Here is a 21690-nt window from a genome sequence, read left to right as displayed (position 1 = left end):
CGAACTAGAAAGCTGTCTGAACATATTCATGTTCATGTTGATGCTTATAGGTTCCAATATAACTTCAATACGGTTCGGTGCTAGAGATATGGCAATTTAAGAAAGATGGCCTATTACAAAATTTTATCCGACTTTTACTTAAATTGTGTATTGCACATTTTATTTTAATCTTTACATGGCAAATCTGTGCCATCCCATTTCATAGTCAGTTCTCATTAAAATTTATGTTCTGAAGGCAGGAAATCAATGATTGGTGAATACATCTATTTCTTGCTGGCGCTCTCCACTGCATGGCTTTGTGGAAGAAAATGCCAAGTATCAACTAGAAAATAAAAAAACTCTATGACATGAACTTAACTTGATTCACATCAAACTTTGGTGTAGATGCTTGCACAGGGAACTAAAGTTCAGAATGGGAGAGCGGAGGAGCATTTAGTTCAAACAAAAGCAAGGCATCAACAAAACAAAGCGACGGCAACCATAACGAAACGTGCGCCATCACATGACATAACCGTATGCAGTAAACTTCTAGTAACAATTGAATAGGATTCCCCTGTGATGGGGATCAATTCAATCTAAACATAACATATGAAGGGGCGGAATTAAGCAACATGACTTAATTTATGAAATTTCTTGCTATGCGGGGAGAAAAGCAAAGATTCATTTGTTACTGTGATTTGTAAATCATCACAAGATGTTCAACCCCTACTTTGCACAAAGGACGTAGGGAATCAAGTGTTCCTGCACGTTTTTACGTTACACGAGCGCATAATACTGACATCGTGTCAAATTCTGAAAAGTGCTTGACCCTAAATACTAACAATTTAGCCCCAAAATTTATTCAACTAAAAGCATTTGTGGATTGTAAGATTTGAATTGTCGAAAACTAAACATTACGAGCGGTAACTATTTGAAAATGGTTATAGATGCAAATACTTGGGAGGGAATAAAACTTATTGCCATCTAGAGCAGGGGACGACAAATAGAGAGTAGGCCGCCATATGGTTCTCTGTTGTAGCGGAAACCCCCTGTTTATCAACAGGAAATATAAGGAATAAGGCGACAGGATGAGATAAACATTGAGTTCTTTCCATGTTTTACCATACTGTAAAGCATATATGGCAAAATGAGGGTGTCTATATAGAAACCCATCTTGCTATTTTTTTACTTTTACCCTATCGTTTTACCCTTTGATCTAGATTTAAAAACCATTAAGAAATCTCACCTGCCAATATCGAGTCTCTCATACTACTCATATAATCGTAAAAAACATAGGGATGTGTCCTATTTATGTTGGGAAAATACTTTACATGATATCTAATGCTGCATTTTAGTATGTCAAAAAGCATACATTCTCCTATATGGAAAACAGTGATTAGTTTAGTAAAATGAATAAATGAAAGGTTCAGACAAAATTAAAGAACAAGACAACTTAAGGAAGAAAGGATGCTGCTATTAACTGGTTTTAGTTAAAATGCTTGTCGTTAAGTTAAAACCATTCCTCGCACTTATAACCTTGTCTCAAGAAACATTTGGCAGATCATTTGAAAATGCTTGATTAACGGAAAATTAACAAGGCAGAGAGAAGATTTAAAAATTCACCTTCTGCTGGAATTTCGGCTGGTGGACCATGAGGTGGAGCCTGGAGAAAATTCGAGTTAAAATAATACACTATACGAGTAAAAATACAGTTAAATACAAATAAAGTAAATCGAATTATAGAAAATTTGCCTAAGCAAAGGCAGTTGAGAAGAAAATAAATTATGTACAAAATATAAAATATAAAGAAACCCGGAAATCAAGATCCAGAGTATGCTTCAGAGTTTTACTTTAAATTATCTAGGGTTACTAAGGGTTACTAAGAGTTACTTAGGGTTACTAAGAGTTACTTAGGGTTACTAAGAAAAGCAAGGAGAACATGTTTAAATGATGATTTCATCCAGCGGTCAGCTAGTCAGGCATTGATCAATTTGAATTAAGCTTGGAAACTCAAAAGATAGCATCCTGTATTGACTGGACCAGTCAGTTCCCGCTAGAAATTCAAAATCGGGCAACGTTGTTTATTTATAAAATAATAACTATACCTCTGCAATCACTTTGTTTGCATCTTCTGGAGAAATTTTATAAGGAGAGCCATCAACGGATACATTATCGCTAAAAATCAATTATCTGGGTTAATTTTGCTCAATAAAATTGCCAAAGATAATTGCAGTGCCTTAATGAGTTTTATGACACTTAACACGCGACAAAATACATATCAGAAAAGATAAGTCTTTATCTACTTTTAAATTTCACCAATTTTGAGTATACTTCACTTTCGCACAACAAAAGTTTGACTATTGAAATCTCAGGTTTACAACAGAATGCAATAGTCAGCTATACAACAGAGAGCATATAATCATGCAGTATAGAAATCTCGCCTTGAAAATATATCATTTAACAAACACATTTACCAGAATAGAATGATGGCATATAGGCTATTGTCAAAGCTTTACTAACATGACTTGGAATGTTGACTGGTAAACCTTTTTTACTGTACCGGCTAGCGTATAGTATTTCATACATGACAGTCTATTTGTCCGTTCAATCTCAACTCAATGTCAAAACGAAGATCTCGAACAGTTAACTTACCATGCAATGTCATCAGCAACACATGGATTGCTGTTCATCAGACGTTTCCAGTGCTCGTGTGTACTCAGAACAGTCTGCACAGCAAAGTCCCTGTCTTTTGCTTCACCGTTGAAGGCAAATTCATTTTCTGGCTTCCCAGCCGGTATCTTGTACAACTTAAACCATTCGTGCGTGGCCTGTTAACAGAGTATGTCTGCTAGGTGATTTGCTTCATCAAAGCTGAGAGGCATAAAATTATACTGATAGTGTGTCTGCTAGGTGATTTGCTGCATCAAATGATAATTTGATGAAATAACACTAATAGAATCTTGTTACATGATTCCTCATCACTTGTAGAGCCAGCAGATTGGAAAAATACATCTATTTCTGAAGTTACGCTTTTGGTGTATAGAAAAAGATGGTTGTACGCTTCCAATGACTCTGAGTGTCCCGATTTCTGAAATCACCCATTGAGGGTATCAACTTGATAATTTCAAATTTAATTTTCTATCATATCTATACTGGTTCATAAAAATATTATGAATAAATTGAGAACATACAATAATGTGAAAAAGCTGGAAATTGCTAAAACAAACAAAACCTAAAATTTACATGAAAAAATGAGCCTTAAGTTCGAGGCCTCATACATCCCAGAACTAGTAGCTCCAAAATCTATAAATCTTTTAATTACACTAATTACAGAATTAATCAAACTTACTTCAAGAAGACCTGGCATATGTTGTCTTATTCCTTCAATATCTGAAAAATTTAATTCATTGAATTATATGGCATGCACAAACAAATATATGAAAGAAAACTTCGGCCTAAAGTTTGATATAAAGATTGTCTGCAATTAAAGGGTTTATCTTATATTCAAAGGATGTCCATAAATCGGTAAAGTATTAGAATGAATGGTTCCTAAAACTATTTGCTATTTGAAATAATGCTAGAATACAAGTACTAAGGCAAAAATTATAAAGAAAAATCATTTTTCAAGATTTCAAGAAAGTTCTTGTTTTGCTTTATCCGCCAATACTGTGTGGCTGCTTGTAAAAATCCAGACTAAGTTTCCTCGAAAGAATTTCTACATTATCAACAGAATTCTGTTGGTGGTTATGGAAAAAACACCTTTTAAAAGGCCATATAAACCTTTAGCTCCCTGAGAAATACAATGATTTCAACTTGCTTCTCTTAAAGTAACACAAAAATCATTCCTTGAAGCTTAGAAAGCTTTGAAAATAGAGAAATGGTTTTGCTGCAAACTATCAAACTTTTATGGTGTCCAATTGAACCTAATTGTCATTTTCATTTTCCTTGCTCTACTTTTTCTTTAATTTTTCCTACTTTTCCATCATTCTTCTAAGCATTTGGTATATTTTTCCTGATAATAATGATTCTATGCTCTTTCAGTTGTCTCTGGCATCAACACTCTTAACAAATATTTTCATGAGCTGATAGAAATCTAACTAAAAGTCTGATCAAGTTTCGGTTGTCTTACCATTAATTTTGTCTGCAAGCGGGTCTGTGACATCGATTGTTAAAATCTTCCAATCTGTTTCTCCTTCGTCAATTAAAGCTAAGGTTCCTAGAATTTTTACCTGCTTTACTTCTCCACGACGACCAACCTTAAACAAAACATATTTGTTTTAAAAACGCTGAAAGTGTTGATAGTGATCTGATACAGTATGTTAGAAAGCCTCATGTGTATTTTTGGAATACCAGAAGGAACACATTTAACATAAAAAATTGTGGATTCCGAAAATTTAATAAGGGTTATTACTACTCAAAGGAATACAACTTAAAAACGATTGGCACCTAAAACCTATGCAAAAAAGTTTGATCAAAACAAGGCTGGGAAATTGCTAGAACAAGATATTGCGAACCAATATTTAATTGTTGCAATGCTCAATTCATGCTTAACTTGTTCGGGAGATGAATCATGCCTGTCTTCCAGACATGCAAGCCCCCGTTTCAGGTTCATTGCATTTGCGCACTATCACTTGAAGCCCTGGCAGGAAGTTCAACAGTTGTGTGGTCACAGACAGAACCGTTGTGCGAATACTGTTATAAATGCGCATGTACAATGACCCTGCAACACTGATTGGTTTAAGACAGTATTGTTTTGAAACAAAGGACTTAAAGTTTCATCTCCCAAACAATAACAATTGACCAGAATTCTGCCTGCTCAGGACCTTATATGGGCCATTCTAAATTCTAACACTGCATTTTCACTGACCAAAATATTTCAACCCATACAGCTGCTTAGAGCCGTTACTATGTGAACCAATCAAAGAACGGTCTTACAAATATTGCAGATTGCTTTTGGTTGCATTAGTGGCGTTTTGTGAAAGGCGCATTTGTCTTACAACAAACAGGTTAAAATACAACACAAAACAACACTCAAAAAAATCTGTTCTGAGAGCTTTCAATTCTTTCAAAGAATTGGATCCAATTTCTATTACAAATTTTACCAGAGCGTTAAATGACAAGCAGATAAATTTGAGAAATTGTATTGAGACAACTTATTGTTATTGTTATCAGACGAAAAGCAAATATATATTCCAAGCTTTTCCTATACCTCAAACAAACTGCTGAAAATATCATTTTAAATCACTTCAATTTCAGTAGCTTATAGAATTTCCAAGGAAACAGAGATCAAAGAAAACCTAGCTATCTTAATATTGTTAAAAAATTCTTACAAGCTGCATGTGCAGCCCAACACTGTTCATATGGTTGACATGGCAACAGAATGGAAGTGAAAACACTTCTTCCTATTCTAAATGATTGCCAGCTGCCACCAATACCAGACATTGCTAAAACAACCTGCTTCATAGTTTCTCTAAGTCTAAAAGTTCTTTCTTATTTCAAAAAACGATTTTTGAATAATTTTCATGAAAGAAGCTTTGTGCAAATTTGTCATTCTTTTGTAGCAAGGTTTTTTAAATTGTATTTGCACATACAAAATCTGTTAACAAGCAGAGATTGTTGAATAAAAGTTTTTTCATTTCTGCCAAATACATAAGAATACTTTGTCTACAGCATAACAAAGAAAATTAGTGAAATAATATCAGTCTTGTCTTGACATGAATTTAAATGATATAAAAATATTGAAGAACAGAGTTTGCCCAAGGTCAACAATTTTCTAAAGCTCATATCTAAAAAATAAAAGAGTACCTTATGCCCTATTTCACACACGTCAATTGGATCATTGTCACCTTTGCACTTTGTGCTCGAATCAACTTCATGAGGGTCTTCCCACGTCTGTGAAGATAAAATATTATAGCATCATATGTTCTTCCTTATTTTATGCATGTAACCAGTTCTATAAATGGTTTCTACATCAACAGAACAGAGAGTCTTGATAAATCAACAAAAATATTTTCAGATGAATTCAACACAGTGGAGTTACCTGTGGCAAAGCACCATAGTTCCAGATGTAACCCCTGTAAGGAAACACATTGTTGACAAATCTAACTTTGCCTTTTTTGACATCTTGTATAATTGGATTGAGTTTTTCTTTCTTGTTTATCTGAAAAACAAAATATCATTTCCTGCTTCAAAAGTATCAAGTTATGGACTTATGGACAGTTATGTAACTAACTAGCTACAGCAAGGGCTGGCACTACAGGCATTAACCTAGCATCATTTTTTTCACAAAGAAAATTCTCAGACCATGGTTCTCTAAAGTACCATGAAATGTTTACTGCTCTGTTAAAAGGCTGTCTCCAAGCATATTTTCACAGCATTTTTCTTTGATTTATCGGCTAGCTATATTTGCATTGTCATTTGCATTGTCATTGCCGGTCCTTATTGACATCAGTGAAGTGAGTTGAATCCATGCCATATTCAATAAACCTGACCTTGGTAGAAGTCTCTGAAAACTAATAAACTGCCCCCAAACACCTTTGTCTCTAATGACATATGTGAAACAACATTTTGCAGAGCCATGGTATAAGACGGGATGAATGGCATTAGGGGTGGATGGTATTAGTTTCTCATTTCCAATATCTTGAGAGTTATCATCAGCTGTTGAAACTATTGGAATGTTATCTCGTTGGATTTACATAAAAATTGCAGTTATGCTGATCATGCCTTTTGATTTTTTGTTTGTTTCTGATTTCATAGTTTGATAATAAAATCTACACTGTAATATAAAAAGCAAAAGATAAAAATGAAGCTGTAACAAAATAACTTTGTTTCTACATAATTTTCACAGGAGCAAGCAATCAACCAACCAGAGAAAGAGATAAATCAAGTCAATGACCTAGCTTTAAAAGTTAGATAATTTTTAAAATAAATATAGTTACTCTAATTTCAGTTATTTTGGGGCTTTTTGTCTAGATTGCAGGCTAGTACTTCCATTTATTTCCATAGGACCCTAACTGCAGCTCAACATTAGCAAAACTGTGCTACAAATGAACTCTCATTCTTTGTAGAAGTTAACTTGCATTTGTCTTTTGATGGTATGAAAACAGACACCTATTACAAACAATTAAGACAGCACACAATATATTATAAATCTAGAATATGAACTACAATCAAATCCAATAAGCAATAAACAGAATTAATACAGGAGCTGATTACCTCAAGTTTTGCATTGGTCCACCTCGGAATTTCTACAACCATATTGTATATATTCTTCTGAAAAAAGAAATTGAATTATATCAGCAAACCAATACTCTTACAACTGAGAAATGTGTCAATTCACCAAGAAACATTTTTTTACCCCAAATTTTCCATGCAAAAAATATGACAATTTAGAATAAATAATTCATATACTTGCAAAAAGGTGCTGCGATAAAAGAAAAAGAGAAAACAATAAAAATTTGAGAAACAGGATAAACAATGCTCAGTATCATACTTGCATCATGCAGGACTTTTGAAGGACAGATTTGTTAAAAACCATTTTCTGCCATAAATCTTAAATTTTCAATGGCATACAATTAAAAAAACTATGTGAAACTACAATCTTAAATAAGTTAAATGCAAATTTTTTTACACCTAGGCTGCTACAAATTTGCATGTATTTAAAAAATTTCAAAAAACAACCTACATTTCTAAGTATTTTAGGTATGATTATGATATGAAAAGGTATTTATTAATCATCATACCTCTTTATTTGCAAACAGAGGAATGTCATGAAATGGTGAAATTGGACCATTTTCTCCTTCTGCAATGAAGAAGAACAAAATTAAATCAAAGTAAGATTACATATATCAACTAAAATATTTATTTAATTTTACTGTCAATAATTTAAGTTCAGGCTGTTCAAAATCCAACATCCACAAGAATTTCAAAAATCAACACAAATCTTTATTTCTGTTGTAAGTTGTTATTTTGAGACTGGCTTAAAATCTGGACACAAAAATCAAACAAAAAAACTAAAATTATGCAAAAAATCCAAAATCAAATGTTTTGCAGTCCCTGCAACATCCTTGGGAATTTAACCTTTTATACTAAAGTGATTCATGAAAGAATGAACAAGGGCTGCAATTCAGAAAGGAAAGATAGCTCCTTGAAGAACACAAAATTACATAATGCCATATGTAACATTATTTAACAGCAAAAACTTTCCTGTTGATCAAGGGGCTCCGAAGCAGGTTGAAAAGTGGGGGAGGGGGGCAAAAGCAAATTAAAGACCCATAACAAAAGATTTGCAAGAAATCTCTGTCTTGAAAAAAGTAGGGGGGAGCAACCCCGTCGTCGGAGGCCCTGGTGGATTCTTTCTTTGAAACTTTGAGCAACCTGGAAAATTGATTAGGTATAGGAAATTGAAAGGATCGGCAACTTTGAGTTGTTAAAAACTACCAGAGTGTTCGAAGTTCATGCCTGAGCTCTGGGAAATATTAGACACATCAATTACAAATTAAGATACTGTTCAGTTCTTTATTTTTACAATGGTAAAATCATAATTTTTTTAAGATAATATTGCCGAGCGACATCTGGCTGCATCTAAAAGCAACATTTTTTGTTTTAATTGAAACAGTTACATTTTGATCAAATGAATCTACTATTTAAAATAGTATTTTGGCACGCAAATGTCGAGGTTTACACTCACTAATATATATCTTGTAGTCGTGAGTATGCAGTGATCCACTTTCTTGAACAGAGTAGGCCATAGTTGAAAGTCGAGCAGCTGTGCCTGTGCAAAATGAGCTAAGGTTGGGGCAATTCTTCCTAACAATTGCAAGCCAGACAAGAGAACTGACAGTGCGAATGTACAACATGGTCACTGTAACGCAGCCTCGTTTGCATGGCTTCTCTGAGAAATAGAAGGACAGAAAAATGTCATACCCTACGGGGATGTTACAGTGAAGATCTAACGGTCTGAAAAATTTCTTGAAAACATCCATGAAAAACTTGTTATAACAGAACATTGATTCTTGCCGCACCTCAAAACATGTGATTCTTAGAGTCGTGGTCTAAAATGGTTCTTTAATTGTTCCTAAGGAACACAACGTGTGAATTTGATAATAATCAACAAAGAACGTTTAAGACTTCATTACCATCTTTCTCTATCAAGAAATTGTTTTAGAAAATGAAATGTGCCAACACACGGTACAAGCTCAATGACTGATGAGTGTGCTTGAGTGTGAGTGAACATTTTGAGTGAAATTCACGCTTGTTTTGTTTTCTTCAAATATTCGTATGGATAAGAGTTAAAATTTCGATAAAATCTGACAATTCTTAATCAAATCTTAAACTTCGCAGATTTTGAAATTATTCATTCTAATGAAATTTTCTTGATTTTTTTATCTTGAAATATGAGATTTGAACGAATTGGTTTGGTAAAGCCTGATCTTTCCAATCAATCTAGTAATCAATTAGAGCCTACTTGTGATAATTTTCTACCTCTGGTTTCTACATTTTCATATCTAACATGTTTGTAAAATTCAAACTATCTAAAAAATTTTGTTTCTACGGTTGACATAGATTTTTTTTCTTTTTTTTCATCAATAATTCAACATTTGGTGCTGTTTATATACCGAAAGGCCACCGGTTCACACATGTTTAGAATACAACTTGAAAAACTTGAATTTTAATTTATTTTTTCCAACAATTTTAACTAATCAATCCGGGATATTGTTTCTACAATTTCTATGTTGGCTGTGTCCACTTCAACTTTTGTTCGCCTATTTCTGGAACCACGTATGCATAGTATGGCAATACGAAGAAGTGCAAATAACAGCTTGGTAAGAATCCAATTAGTCACCAGTGAAATTGCTAGATCATGTTTCTCTGAAATCTTCATAGATAAAACCAATATAAACTTTTCAGTTTTTCTACTTGAACCACCACTGTGAGTGAAAATCAATGACGTAAAAGAACCATGCTTAACTTGTAAAACCCTTTGACTGTACGCGCGTTTCTTCTCTCTTTCATTCCCTGCAAAAGTGTTGTTTAGTTTCTGGTTTCTGTACAACGGTGCGAATGGGTTGAGTACCCTTACATCAAAAAATGCACTTTGTTCCTTTTGCCACAAGCCACGTATGCTGATGTCCACCCTTGCCTCTTCTGATTTGTTGGAATTCTTTGGGAGATTTGCACCACCATGATGTTGTAGAGGTGGCTCAATTCTAACATCATTAGAAATTTCTGTTGCCGAGTAGATCACGTACTTCATTGTGTCGATGATAGATGTATCCACCTTTTTGACAAAACATTACATGGTCAACGGAGAAGTGTTTTCCGCATACACAAATAGTTGGCATGAACTTTACGCTTGGAATTCACGCTTGTTGAGAACAAAATTTTCGGCCTTCAAAGGAAGAGAAGTGAGCCTTGAAGGCACACCTTTCATACAAGACAGCTCGTACCAATAAAACAGTTGACCATAGATTGGTTGATTCTTTTCTTTCATATGTATTCAAGCTAATCAAACAAGATATATCTATACTTGAAGTTGAAACTAAAACAACTGTTTTAAAAAATTGTAGGTTAACGCAAAAAAATATTTGCAATCCATTTTTGCAAATACCGGGTCATGGCTGCTATAGTTTCTCAAAAAATATGTTCTTTCAATAATTTTATTCTTCCTATGGTACATGGAATATATTCAAATACCAAAATACCTGCTCCATGCATTTCTAACGTTGGAAAAACAGAAAGAAATTTTTATCTTCTCAAACTACTCGTCACCTTGGCTTATATGGCAAATATTACGTGGCCCAGTTTTGCAAAAGACGCACACTTCAAACGTATGCCATTTAAGGATAAAGAATTAACATAACTTGGTTCTGACTTCTAAGAATTGGTTTATAGAATCACAAGACCTGACGTGCCCTATCAGGTTTGGTCATGAAAACGACTCCGTGGCAACGACTCCGTGAAAACAGCCGTAAGGCCGTGCAGACTCGTAGTTTTACACTCTTTTTTATATGAGACTCAGCCTTAATATTCTTGAAAAAATTTTTGTTGGAATCTAAATAAACTTTTAAATTATTCCTACTTTTTCAAATATGATATGATTTTAGGGGAACATGGCCCATTATTGAATAGCAACCTCAATGTCAGCTGAAGCTGAGCAATATTTTTGCAATATTCTTAAGAATTTGATGATTCTGTGTCTGTAGATTCTTATAAGCAATATTCTTATGAAAAAGGAGTGTATATGCAGAATATGAGCCGAAAAAATAGAAAGCAATTTGAGGTTCAGCCACAGTACTTATTTTGAATTTGGAGATCTTTGACACCAGGCTAAAAAATCTATTGCCCTATCTAAATCAGGGCAAATCTAAATACAATCTTTATAAGAAATAAGCGAAGACCTTACAATACCCCTCGATATCGTTATTCTTTTGGATGAACATTGGATGAATTTTTTACTTCTTCATAGTGAATACCCGGTTTTCCAAATTGTGTCGAATTGGGCGGAAGAGGAGGGACAGGACAAACTGTTATGTTTGACTATGGTCTAAATTCATTTATGTCATGAATTGTGCTTTTTTTCCTTAACCATAAATGGATAGAAGTTTGATAAGCTGGTTGTGGATAAGCCCCGTCCCCCACAAGCACCACGCGATTCCGGAAAAGGAACTTGAAACTCGAAATAAACTGCGCGGATTTATCAAAAACAGGAATCTGCGCAGAATTGGCGACTATAGAAAGTGTTCTTTCTACGAAAATGCTGACTGTAAGCGAGGCCATGACTCTACCTATGCCGATGAAGTGAATGCTTTGAACGTATTTGGAAAGCTCTGAGCGAGATCAAAGAATGATGTTGTGCAAAAACTATAATCATGGCAAGGGCAAATCTTGACTAGCTTTACTGATTTCTATCCTGACGGGGGTAACCAATCATAACCGATATTACTCAATAGGACAATCCTATGTTCAAAGGGCTTATGACACAACACCTTTCGGTTTCATTTAAGGGTCTTACGCAATCAGCGTGCTTTGCGACTGTATTTTCAAAACTGGCCTAATATTGAACTGCATGAAAATAACAAATACGGTCCAAAACTCCTCAAGTAATAAGAAAAGCTAAAGCAAGGCAGGCCGGTTGCACAAGAGTCTTTAAAGATCAACGAATCGTGGCCAGCCTTTGATAAACTTGCTTTTAGAGGCATAATGAAACCGAAGAGACGAAGAGCAACACGATAAAGCAAATACAAATGTCGATAGGGGAAGACTGTGATTTATTTTTGATATCGCATCTAAAACTAGCACTGAACTAGACTGATAAATCGTGAGGAGAATGGTGAATTCGTGACTGGTGGCTTAGTTACACGACAATAACGCGGCGTAAATTTGCGCGAGTACTTTTTCCACACGCGTCCATAAATGGGGCAGGAAAACGTTGTATTAAAGTGTTTTGCTTCAAGACAAATTTTTCAGAAGTGCTTTGTATTGTGGCTACTTTATTTATGTTAAATCCATTTCCATCTTGCAATTTTTTTTTAAGAATTAGATAGTTTAATGATTTAAAATATAATGGAAAATATATTCTCAACCGAACTGAACAAAATTAATCATTGATTGTAAATTGTAAATTGCAATGACACAACCTAACCAATGGACTTCTTACAGCCCTTAAGTTTTTTTTCTCAGAAGAGTTCAGTTTTATATCCTACTTTTTTGGGCAAAAAAAATCGAAAGTCTTTAAAAAAGAGAGAGGCAACCCTCCGCCCAGGCATTAAAGTGCATGCGCAGCTCATGCGACGGACAGATTTGACGGAGGGCTGCCTCACTCACCAAAAGATTTTCCCTGTTTGGTCTACCCGACATATAAGGTTTCTGGATTGGATCAGTTATCGTCTGTGTGAAAATGCACACTTGATTACCCCCTGTTTATCTCTGCAAATGAATGCTGTCACTTTTAAGACGGCTTTGAAAGGCAACTGCAACTGTAATAACATAAACCGTATCTTGAAGCGTTCTCGTACTTTTAAATAGACTTACACAGTATCCTCCATTTACAACGGCAGGAAACTTGCAAAAGACGAGAGCTGGAAAATTCGCAATTCAAGGCAAGAGGAAGGACACTTTCATTGGTAGGTCTTTCTTAAATTGTCTGCTCGTATTCATGAGACGTATCAGCATAAACTGCTTTTTTATATTTCTCAACTTTGCAATGAAATGAATATGAATTTCAAAGAGGGAAAGTTGTAATGTGGCATAATTATTGAAGCAAGGGTCATTTGGCTCGAAACAGTAATATCGCATTTACATTTCAGCAATTTTAGTTTAGTTAGAATCAAGACACACAATAGGCACATCGTCTTTTTTCTGGCTCCGTGTTCTCCAGACGTTAAACTAAGACTCATTGGGTTGGCAACAACACGTTAGTCGATAGATGGTTTATTTGGTGCTCCGAAGGCTGCTCCGAAGTACACTAGATTTTTAAGACGTATACCGCTTGTAGACAGTACACACTGGATTTCTTTCTCATTGCGCAACGGTCGAACTGCAAAGCTTTATCTCCGTATTCTTTGTGTTTATGACTGAGTTCAAAGGTTTATGCTCATCTTTGTGCATAAGGAATTAAGTAACGTAACCAGTGGGGATTGTGAATTCAGAGAATCTCTTCTTTTTTGCAAAATTAGCTGGAACCAAAACTCTAAAGGGCATCGTCTTACCACCGAACTTATCATGCGAACTTTATCACGAAAACTGTTGAACTGTTGTAACTTGATTCAACAATAACTACATAAAGCTAAAATATGAAGCAACGATAGGCTCTCTTATGGCCCAAATCTATGAGTTCCTCCAAGGCCCGGGCAGGCTCTTGACGACCCCCTGGATTAATTTAGAGTGAAACAGTTTCGCTTTTGCATAAAAATGATACTGGATGCGTCATCATGATAAATGATAGTGTCATACTGCAAAATGTGATGTCCTTTTACCAAGTAAGAAAGTTTCGGGAGACGAGAGCTGTGGATGGCTGGGTAGTTTCCCAAAATTTACTTCAAACCATGTAATTAGCCATTTTACCTCTTGCAATGGAAATAATTTTTTGTGTTGATCCAAACCATTTTTTATCTATATAGAAAGATGCTTTGTCATATAAATCATATATAAATTCTTTTTCCGGTTTTATTTTAACTTGATTTAGGCTCTACTGTTCGATTTTTATATTTATTGTGATATGAGGCAATTACTTTATTTGGTATTCATTTTATTTGGTCCAGTAGAAGAGTGCAAATGCATAATTTGTATAATCAGGGGGTAACCCAGTCATAGCAACTATTGAACCTTATTTCTTTACGCTTCTTGTTTTAGCCTAAAGGCCGATATTGATATCGATAAAGTCTTAAGAGTATTTTGAACTTGTCTACAACATCCACGACCCAAAAGGTTTTACACAGCATCGCGTTGGCCTTAGTAAGCTGAGCTTTCATAAACGCTAACATAACTTGAGCAAAAATATAGATCGTTTGTTACCAATTAATGATGGTGTGGGGGATACAGAACACTTTTTACTGCTCTGTGATACAGTTAAATGCGATCTCTTCGACAATGCAAAGGCGATATTACACCCCAAAGGATAAAGAAACTTCTCACATGAAGCTTTACTGCAAATAATTCTTTATGGCCACGAAAAATTATCTATAAAATCATATACAAAATTTCTCATGGTAAAATAAAAATATATCCAGACCTCAGAATAGTTAGAACAATTCTCTCTTATCTAATTTGTCTTTCTTTATGTCTGTTTTATAAAATTGTTACTTAATAATTGCAAGCATTATATAGTTTATGTAATCTGTAATATGTAATTTGTAAATCTGAAGTAAATATGTTTTATGCAATGGTCCCAAGGTTGCTACGTATTTCATGCGTAATGGTCACAGGGTTAATTGTAGAATTGTGTAGGAATATAAAAGAGTAACTTGAATGAGTTGTCAGTATAGAAATTTGTCTTTTTGCTCAGGCTTCAGCTTTTTGCTCAGGCTAACAGTTTTTCCTAAGACGTGTTCATCATCTGGTTGTACAAGAAATTGGTTATCAACCGATTTTTAAAAATCATTTAACTTTAATTAGACTCATTAAATAAAGACACCTCATGTGAACTCTTATGCTACAATCATTTTCTGGGTAAACATGAGACTTGCTATTCTTTATATCTGTAGGCAAAGCAGTAAAATTTTCAAGTTGGTTTTGAAAATAAAAAAAAACAAGAAGCATTGCATCTTCTACGCTGAATTTTATTGACAATTTTTTTCGGCTAGCTTCTTCTAATCTTCAATAAACAATGCCACACTTTCGTTATGGTGTCGGAAGGGCCATAAAATTGTTGGCTCATTTTTCGCTAGATACAATGACCTTTCGAAACCTCACCCTCGTACCCGTAGCTGGGTGGGCGAGTAACATGATTTGACTTTAAGCCCAGGGACGCCGGAGCGGTGGGGGGCACGGGGGGTTGGGGCACGAGGGGGCAGCGCCCTTTGCCTTTCACCAGGAGGAGCAGAGGGGGCAAATGTGTTTTTTAAAGAAAATGACAATTTCAAATACAGTCATTTTTTATTTAAAGATTTAACGTTAACCACATTTCCCAACGGCTCTTGTGCTTCTATCACTCTATTTTGTTCTAAAATAGTAGATGATTGCAAAACAAATGTTAGAAATAACGAAAAATCAAGCATTATAACGTTGAAAGCAGGGCCGTCGCGAGGCAAGCCTTGTTGGGGGGGGGGGGTGTGGACTACAAATTTACCTGATTAAGAAATAATTACCTGAAATTCTTAAGTTGCTGTCACAAACCTCTGCAATACATTTTTTCAATCTAACTGTGTGTGGCATATAATTCACAACATTCATTTTGAAATGATAATAACGGACTTTCCTAATAGTTTTTGCCAAATCTGTATACCGGGACGGGCAACTACTCGAGGCGGCACCATGGTTGCCGCTGAAGGGCCAGAAAATTTTCGAATTTTGATGCTTCCAGTTTCCTAGAAAATGCACTCTTTTAAGTAAATTTTACAAAAGCAATCCTCCTAATCCTACCAAAAATTCTTTTATTTCTGCAAACAAATTGAACAGCAGATAAAAACATTTGGTACAATTTGGCCGTGGTCTTGAAAATTCCATGTTGTCAGTTACTTCTAAAGCTAGGTAACAAGCAGTACTGGTTGCCAATTTAGATCTCTCTTTCCATCTTAGCATGCCTTTTTAGGGGAAATGGACACAAGGCACAATTTTACCTGGGCCTGGATTTTTAGCTTTTGTGCCAACAAAAAATCCTCTAATCTTCAAGTCATTAGTTTTTTTATCTTCCTTCATATCAAGAAACATCATATTTAGCCAAAGAAGCAACTATCTTTGCTTGATCCTTTATTGATGTTAATACATGAAGGTCGCTGAAAAACCTAAAGCGTTTCTTCCACTGGGCGGATTTTACCTGAAATTTCCTATCGAGATACTATTTGCGGGGTGTGCTTATATTGATAAGTACGAATTTTGCCAGGGCAAGAGACAATGGAAAATTCAGAATAAAATTTTTGTAATTTGTATTGAGGTAAGCATGTCTTCCCAAAACCTCAATACAATCCTCCTGATAACAAAAAGCAATTTCTTAAAATCTCTAACCATTAAAATGCTCTTGTTTTAGCTACGTAAATGTCTTCATCAACGGTAATTGCCAAAGATCCAGGAAGACTTTTTGAAGAGAACATCATTCTCAAGCAAAAGATTGGCAAAGTAAAAAGATCGATCGAGGATATGTCAATTTTCGACGTTGATGGCCAGGATGGGGCTGGTAGGGACAGCAATTGGAAAATGCATGCAAAACGATGGATACTGCGACCAATCACAGTTTTCGGCGTTCTTGCGATAGTTTTAGCTATCGTGGTAGTTTCCTTGCTGGTTTCAAATTTTTCAGCAACAAGATCCAGTTTGCGTGAAGCAGTTGCAGCGAATGTCAAAGCAAGTGCTCTCAAAACACAAAATAACAAGGGCTTAACAACCTGCACAGATGCTGCAACCGCAAAGACATTCCCGGATCTAGACTATGCTTTGTTTGGCTACAATATTTTAAAAGGATACCCAATGGCCATTGGTCACGACCCAGGATTGACTAGGCCCATTTTCGACAGCGACTACTCGAAAGGCAAACGGACAGCTGACTGCCGCTATCACTTGCCAGATGGTCTGATTGTGGTTCCTGACATCTCTTGTGTGACATCATTCACATCTGAAATAATTCAAGACCAGTATCAGCTTACGAGGTCCCTCGCAGCATCAGCAGAAGTGAGATAGGAGGATGGGGAGCTGTGTTCTCTGCGAGCGCAGAATACAGAAAGAATTCTGCTGAGGTGGGATCTAAAGAAACAGTTTATGTGAATTCCCAAGCAAAGTGCGATTATTATATTTCAATGATCGACGAAATGCAACCCCCGCCATTGTCAAAATCATTCCTTATGAAGGCAGCACTCTTGAAGAAGAAGTCAGATGTGTTTGATTTTTTCGACTATTATGGAACACATTACCTTAAGCAGGTGACATTTGGTGCACGGCTGATTTATGAAAACAAAATGACCAAGAGCAAATACAAAGAACTGGAACAAAGTTCAATCAGCGTCTCCATGAGTGCTAGCTACTCTGGAATCGTGAGGGTAGCTGGATCAGCGAGTCTTAGCGAGGAAGAGGCCAGGCAAGCTAAAGAGTTCCGCAGTAGAGTTGAAACTTCGACAATAAGTGTAGGTGCCCCACCGCCCCCAAATGGTAGTACCAGTCAGTGGGCATCAGAAGTGAAAGATAACCCTGTACCAACAAAATACAAGATGGCTGGAATTGAGGAATTGTTTACAAAGAAGTACATGGAAGGCCAAGGTATAGATTACCAAAGAATTTACAAACTTGTTAACGAATCTAAGTCAACCTATTGTCATTACTTGAAAGAGAAAGGAATAGTTGATTCTTGTGAAGCACTGCAAAGTTACACCAAATTCAAAGGGCTAAAGTTAGGCCAAACACAGTTCCGTACAATAAACGTCGATGAACGAGAATGCATTAAATCATGCATAGAAGAGAGCAGGTGTGTAGCAGTAAGCCATGAAAATAGCATATGCGACCAGTTCGGAGATGGTAACCATACTGCTAAAAAAGCAGAAAAAAATATCTTGGTGCTTTTTATTGATAGCATTAACATTAGAGATAGTAACTTCAGAATCATTGATGTTTATTTAGACGCATCTGAAAGAGCTCAAAACAAAGAATCGGATGCAGACAAATGCAAGGAGAAATGCAGGCAAGACAAAAAGTGCATCGCTTATACCTTTTCGAAACCTGAATGCAAGTTGTATCAACAGCAGGCTATCACTGAAGGCAGCATTAAATTCAAAGTTGGTTCATTTTTGGAGTTTTATACCAACAAAACAATGGTTTGATTAAAAGACCTTTTAGAGCTCCAAATCTTTTATTGCAAACATTTTTAAATCAATAGCAAATACGTATATATATCTTTACCTACAGAGATCTGAAATATTTTGAAAACAATCCTGCTGGCAGCATAAAGTTTTTGTATACATTTGAAACTTCGTATAGTGCGTGGAAACTGAATTAAGTCATTTTTATATTTGTATTCCATGGAAATATCTTTATCGTGATTAATAAAGTTGAGATCGACAAAATTTGACATCATAGCGAATGAAGCACGTATGTGAGAGATATTCCCTACATATCTTATATTAAGAGAAATATCTGCTTCGTCATTACAAGTGAGAAATCTTCTTTGCTTATTCACAGACTGAACTGAGATCCTTATTATGCCTTTTTCCCGCTTCGGTTTCCAAATATTGCCTCACAATTCATGTTACTAACGAATTTGGTTCAATGAACTATACAACGCAACAAAAATCGCTTAGGCCACTCTAGACTTTAAAATTAGTAAAAGGGAATGTGGGTGAACTTGCATTCCAAGGCCCTTCTAGAAACCATGCGCCTGCTGTAACGATGCATCCGTTGTTAATGAGAACCTTTACCCTCTTAATAATGACAAGCATGGGGGCATGGTTTTCTTTCTGATTTCTTTTTTTAAATTTTCTAGCAAAAGCTACATAATCTTGGCATTTTAAAAAAATTCCTTTATACTAAACACACGATTTCATTTCAGTTCCCAGTATCAAACTATCCTTCAAATCAAATTTGTCATCTCTTTGGCACAGACCAAACGAAACAATCCATTTCAATAAACATGTAGCTTCCCTTTCATGCATTTATACTTAGTGTTTAAAGGCTACCTACTTTTCGAAAGTTTCTTGCATTTCTGTAATTATGAATAAAAATATAATTTGCCACACTTAAAGTGTTTATAAATTATAAAGTTAAAAATAATATAATACAATAGTTTACATTAATAACAAAAGATGAACACCCCTAATTTCAATGTTAAGGATAGCATTGAAAGGTCTAGCTGACGTTGTTTCCATAATGGTCCTTATAGAGGTGCTGGCGAATCAGGAAAAAGAAACGACAGGAGACAAAGAAAATGCCTGTGTTGAAAGCTTTTTAATCCTACCTGTGTCTATTGGCTTCAATACTATTAATTACTAGTAAGAGATAGCATTAAACCTCGCTTACACTACTGAAAAAAGAACGGAACTGTTTGGTTCCGTTTTGTTTGGGCACGATACCGCTTTTTTCATTGCATCTACACTGTAACCAAAACCTTCCGTTCTTAGCCGTTTACACTAAAGAAAACTAGTGTTTCGCATGTTAGCGACAGAAAAATCAAAGAAGCCTTTCCAAACTAGCACGGAACCAAGATGCCTAGTGTAAACACAAGGCCTATTATCGCTTTTTCAGGCACAGAACCAGAGAGTTCCGTTCTTTCTTCTGTATTGTAAACGGGGTCTTGATGTAACTACAATCCTGGCCAAAAGGTTAGTGGACTTGAGAAGAAACCCAATAAAACTGCAACTTTACCCCAATAAAGTTATCAAAACCCCCCACCCCTGCAGCAAAATTGGTTTTCTCGAAAATACCAAAGTAACGACAATCGAAATGATTAGAAATAAGTGTATCAACATTGACTGTGGGGGGTGGGGAGCGCATTTGTTCAAAAGGACTACAATTCGCAAGCCATTACAACAACTTTTGGCCAGGATTGTAGTTTAACAGAGCAAGCTTTTCGAAAAATAACAGATTCATTAGCTTAGATTAAGTTTAGTTAACTTTCAATATACTTCATCCAAAATCGTCCCAAATTCCCGTAACAAAATATCAATTTGACGTAACAATCATCTGGAGGCGGCCACCGTCATGTATAAAAGGGCGCACCATGATTAGACAAATCATGCTTCAGTTTTCACAACTGTGAGTATCGGTGCATTCCACTTGTGGATTTGCACTTGGTTTCGTGTTCTTGTGTTTCTTACGAGCACACAGCAGACGGCGAAATGGCGAGTTTCAGTTCGGACGGTAGCGTCCGTTGTTGGATATGCATGAGGAACGGCGAGAATCGGTTTTTCAACGGTCATGCCGCACGGAAAGTTCACGAGGAGACGGTGCACGCACCACGTTACTCCCAGGACAATAATGGAAACACAGATGCAAGTTATCGTTGGTATACCAAGGGATATGCATCTCATACCACAAATATTAACGGTAAGTACGTCTTTCGTTGTATATTAGAACAATCTACCTTGTAAAATTTGTCTCACGAAAGTTAATCGAGAATCGAAATGAAAGCAGGTAAGAAACCCTTGCATGGACACAACTGCATCGAATTTTCGAACGAATGATAAACATTGGTATTTCAATGTATAAACCTAACAATTTTTTATACTACTACATCTAAAAAATCTAAAGGCCCAATTTTGTAAGCAATAACGAACAATAACTAGAATCCCTTACCAATTATAGTAATAATGTAAGGTTTTCTCTCAATTTAGGGTATCATTCAAGCAACAGTGCAACGCCTACAAAGTTAGGCAAAGTATGGTTCAACCAACTTGAAAATCTCAGAAGGAAACTATATTTCCAAGAGGAGAGAACAGCGGATACCCCAGAAGGCCTTCATTTGGCTAAAATTGATCAATGGCTTGAAAACGGACCCGATGTTCGCCAGTACGAAATCAAGTCACTTAACACGAGGTAAATTCATTCATTTTAAACATCTTCTGGTCAGCTATGAACTTCTTTTTAGCATGTTATAATTTAATCGACTTTAACTTAATTAAACATCCTTTACACAGAGTCAAACAAGCTCAAGATGAGATCAATGCTAGGAAGGCGGTTATAAAGAAATTGCAAGCAGATCTCGATCATGCCCAAATGACCCTGACTGAGTCTCAGGTCAAAGAAACACAACTGCAAGAGAAGCTTGAAGCTGCTAAAAGGCAACTAAAGAAAGCTACAAATGAGCTTCACCTTGCACTGGGTAAGCAGAATAACGCGTATTCGACAGTTATAAGCAATCTAAAAGATATTCCAGAGATTTCAGAGACTAAATTTAGCTTCATAACAAAGGAAATGTCACCAAATCATTACTATCTTCAAAATTACATGAAGTGGATTAATTTTGCAAAAATGAGTAGGATCCTCGGAACTGGAGATGAGCAATCTTCAATTTCTCGAAAACTATTGGTTCTTTTGAAGATTTTTCTTCAAAACTTGTCAATTTTTCTGAAAATAGAC

General features: G+C 35.7%; 1 protein-coding gene and 1 non-coding gene across 2 annotated transcripts; one reads left to right on the top strand and one right to left on the bottom strand.

Annotated features, from left to right (window-relative positions):
* Positions 1-73: 73 nt before the first annotated feature.
* Positions 74-8854, bottom strand: LOC135689462 (uncharacterized). Its single transcript, XM_065206694.2, has 11 exons — positions 8669-8854; positions 7722-7780; positions 7195-7251; positions 6020-6139; positions 5785-5871; positions 4109-4235; positions 3329-3369; positions 2632-2807; positions 2085-2154; positions 1603-1642; positions 74-322 (listed from the first exon to the last, which is right to left on the bottom strand). Exons 1-11 carry the CDS (start codon positions 8835-8837, stop codon positions 264-266), a joined length of 1005 nt encoding a protein of 334 aa, XP_065062766.2. The 5' UTR covers positions 8838-8854; the 3' UTR covers positions 74-263.
* Positions 8855-12891: 4037 nt separating this feature from the next.
* LOC135689803 (perforin-like protein 1) lies at positions 12892-18938 on the top strand. Its single transcript, XR_016143781.1, has 3 exons — positions 12892-13103; positions 16664-17883; positions 18241-18938. It is a non-coding gene; the product is annotated as a perforin-like protein 1 (transcript).
* The last annotated feature ends 2752 nt before the right edge of the window (positions 18939-21690 follow it).

Source organism: Rhopilema esculentum, chromosome 5 (assembly GCF_057945365.1).
Source record: "Rhopilema esculentum isolate cy_ngs chromosome 5, ASM5794536v1, whole genome shotgun sequence".
NCBI lineage: Eukaryota > Metazoa > Cnidaria > Scyphozoa > Rhizostomeae > Rhizostomatidae > Rhopilema > Rhopilema esculentum.
The sequence above is the reverse complement of the archived record's forward strand: the minus strand, read 5'-3'. Positions and strand labels throughout refer to the sequence as shown.

Excerpts from the sequence above, each read along its gene's own strand:
- LOC135689462 (XM_065206694.2), bottom strand. The coding sequence starts at position 8,837 with ATGTTGTACATTCGCACTGTCAGTTCTCTTGTCTGGCTTGCAATTGTT. Across the intron at positions 7,781-8,668 it reads CGACTACAAGATATATATTA|AAGGAGAAAATGGTCCAATT; the intron begins GTGAGTGTAAAC and ends TCTTCATTGCAG. Across the intron at positions 2,808-3,328 it reads ATATGCCAGGTCTTCTTGAA|GCCACGCACGAATGGTTTAA; the intron begins GTAAGTTTGATT and ends CTCTGTTAACAG.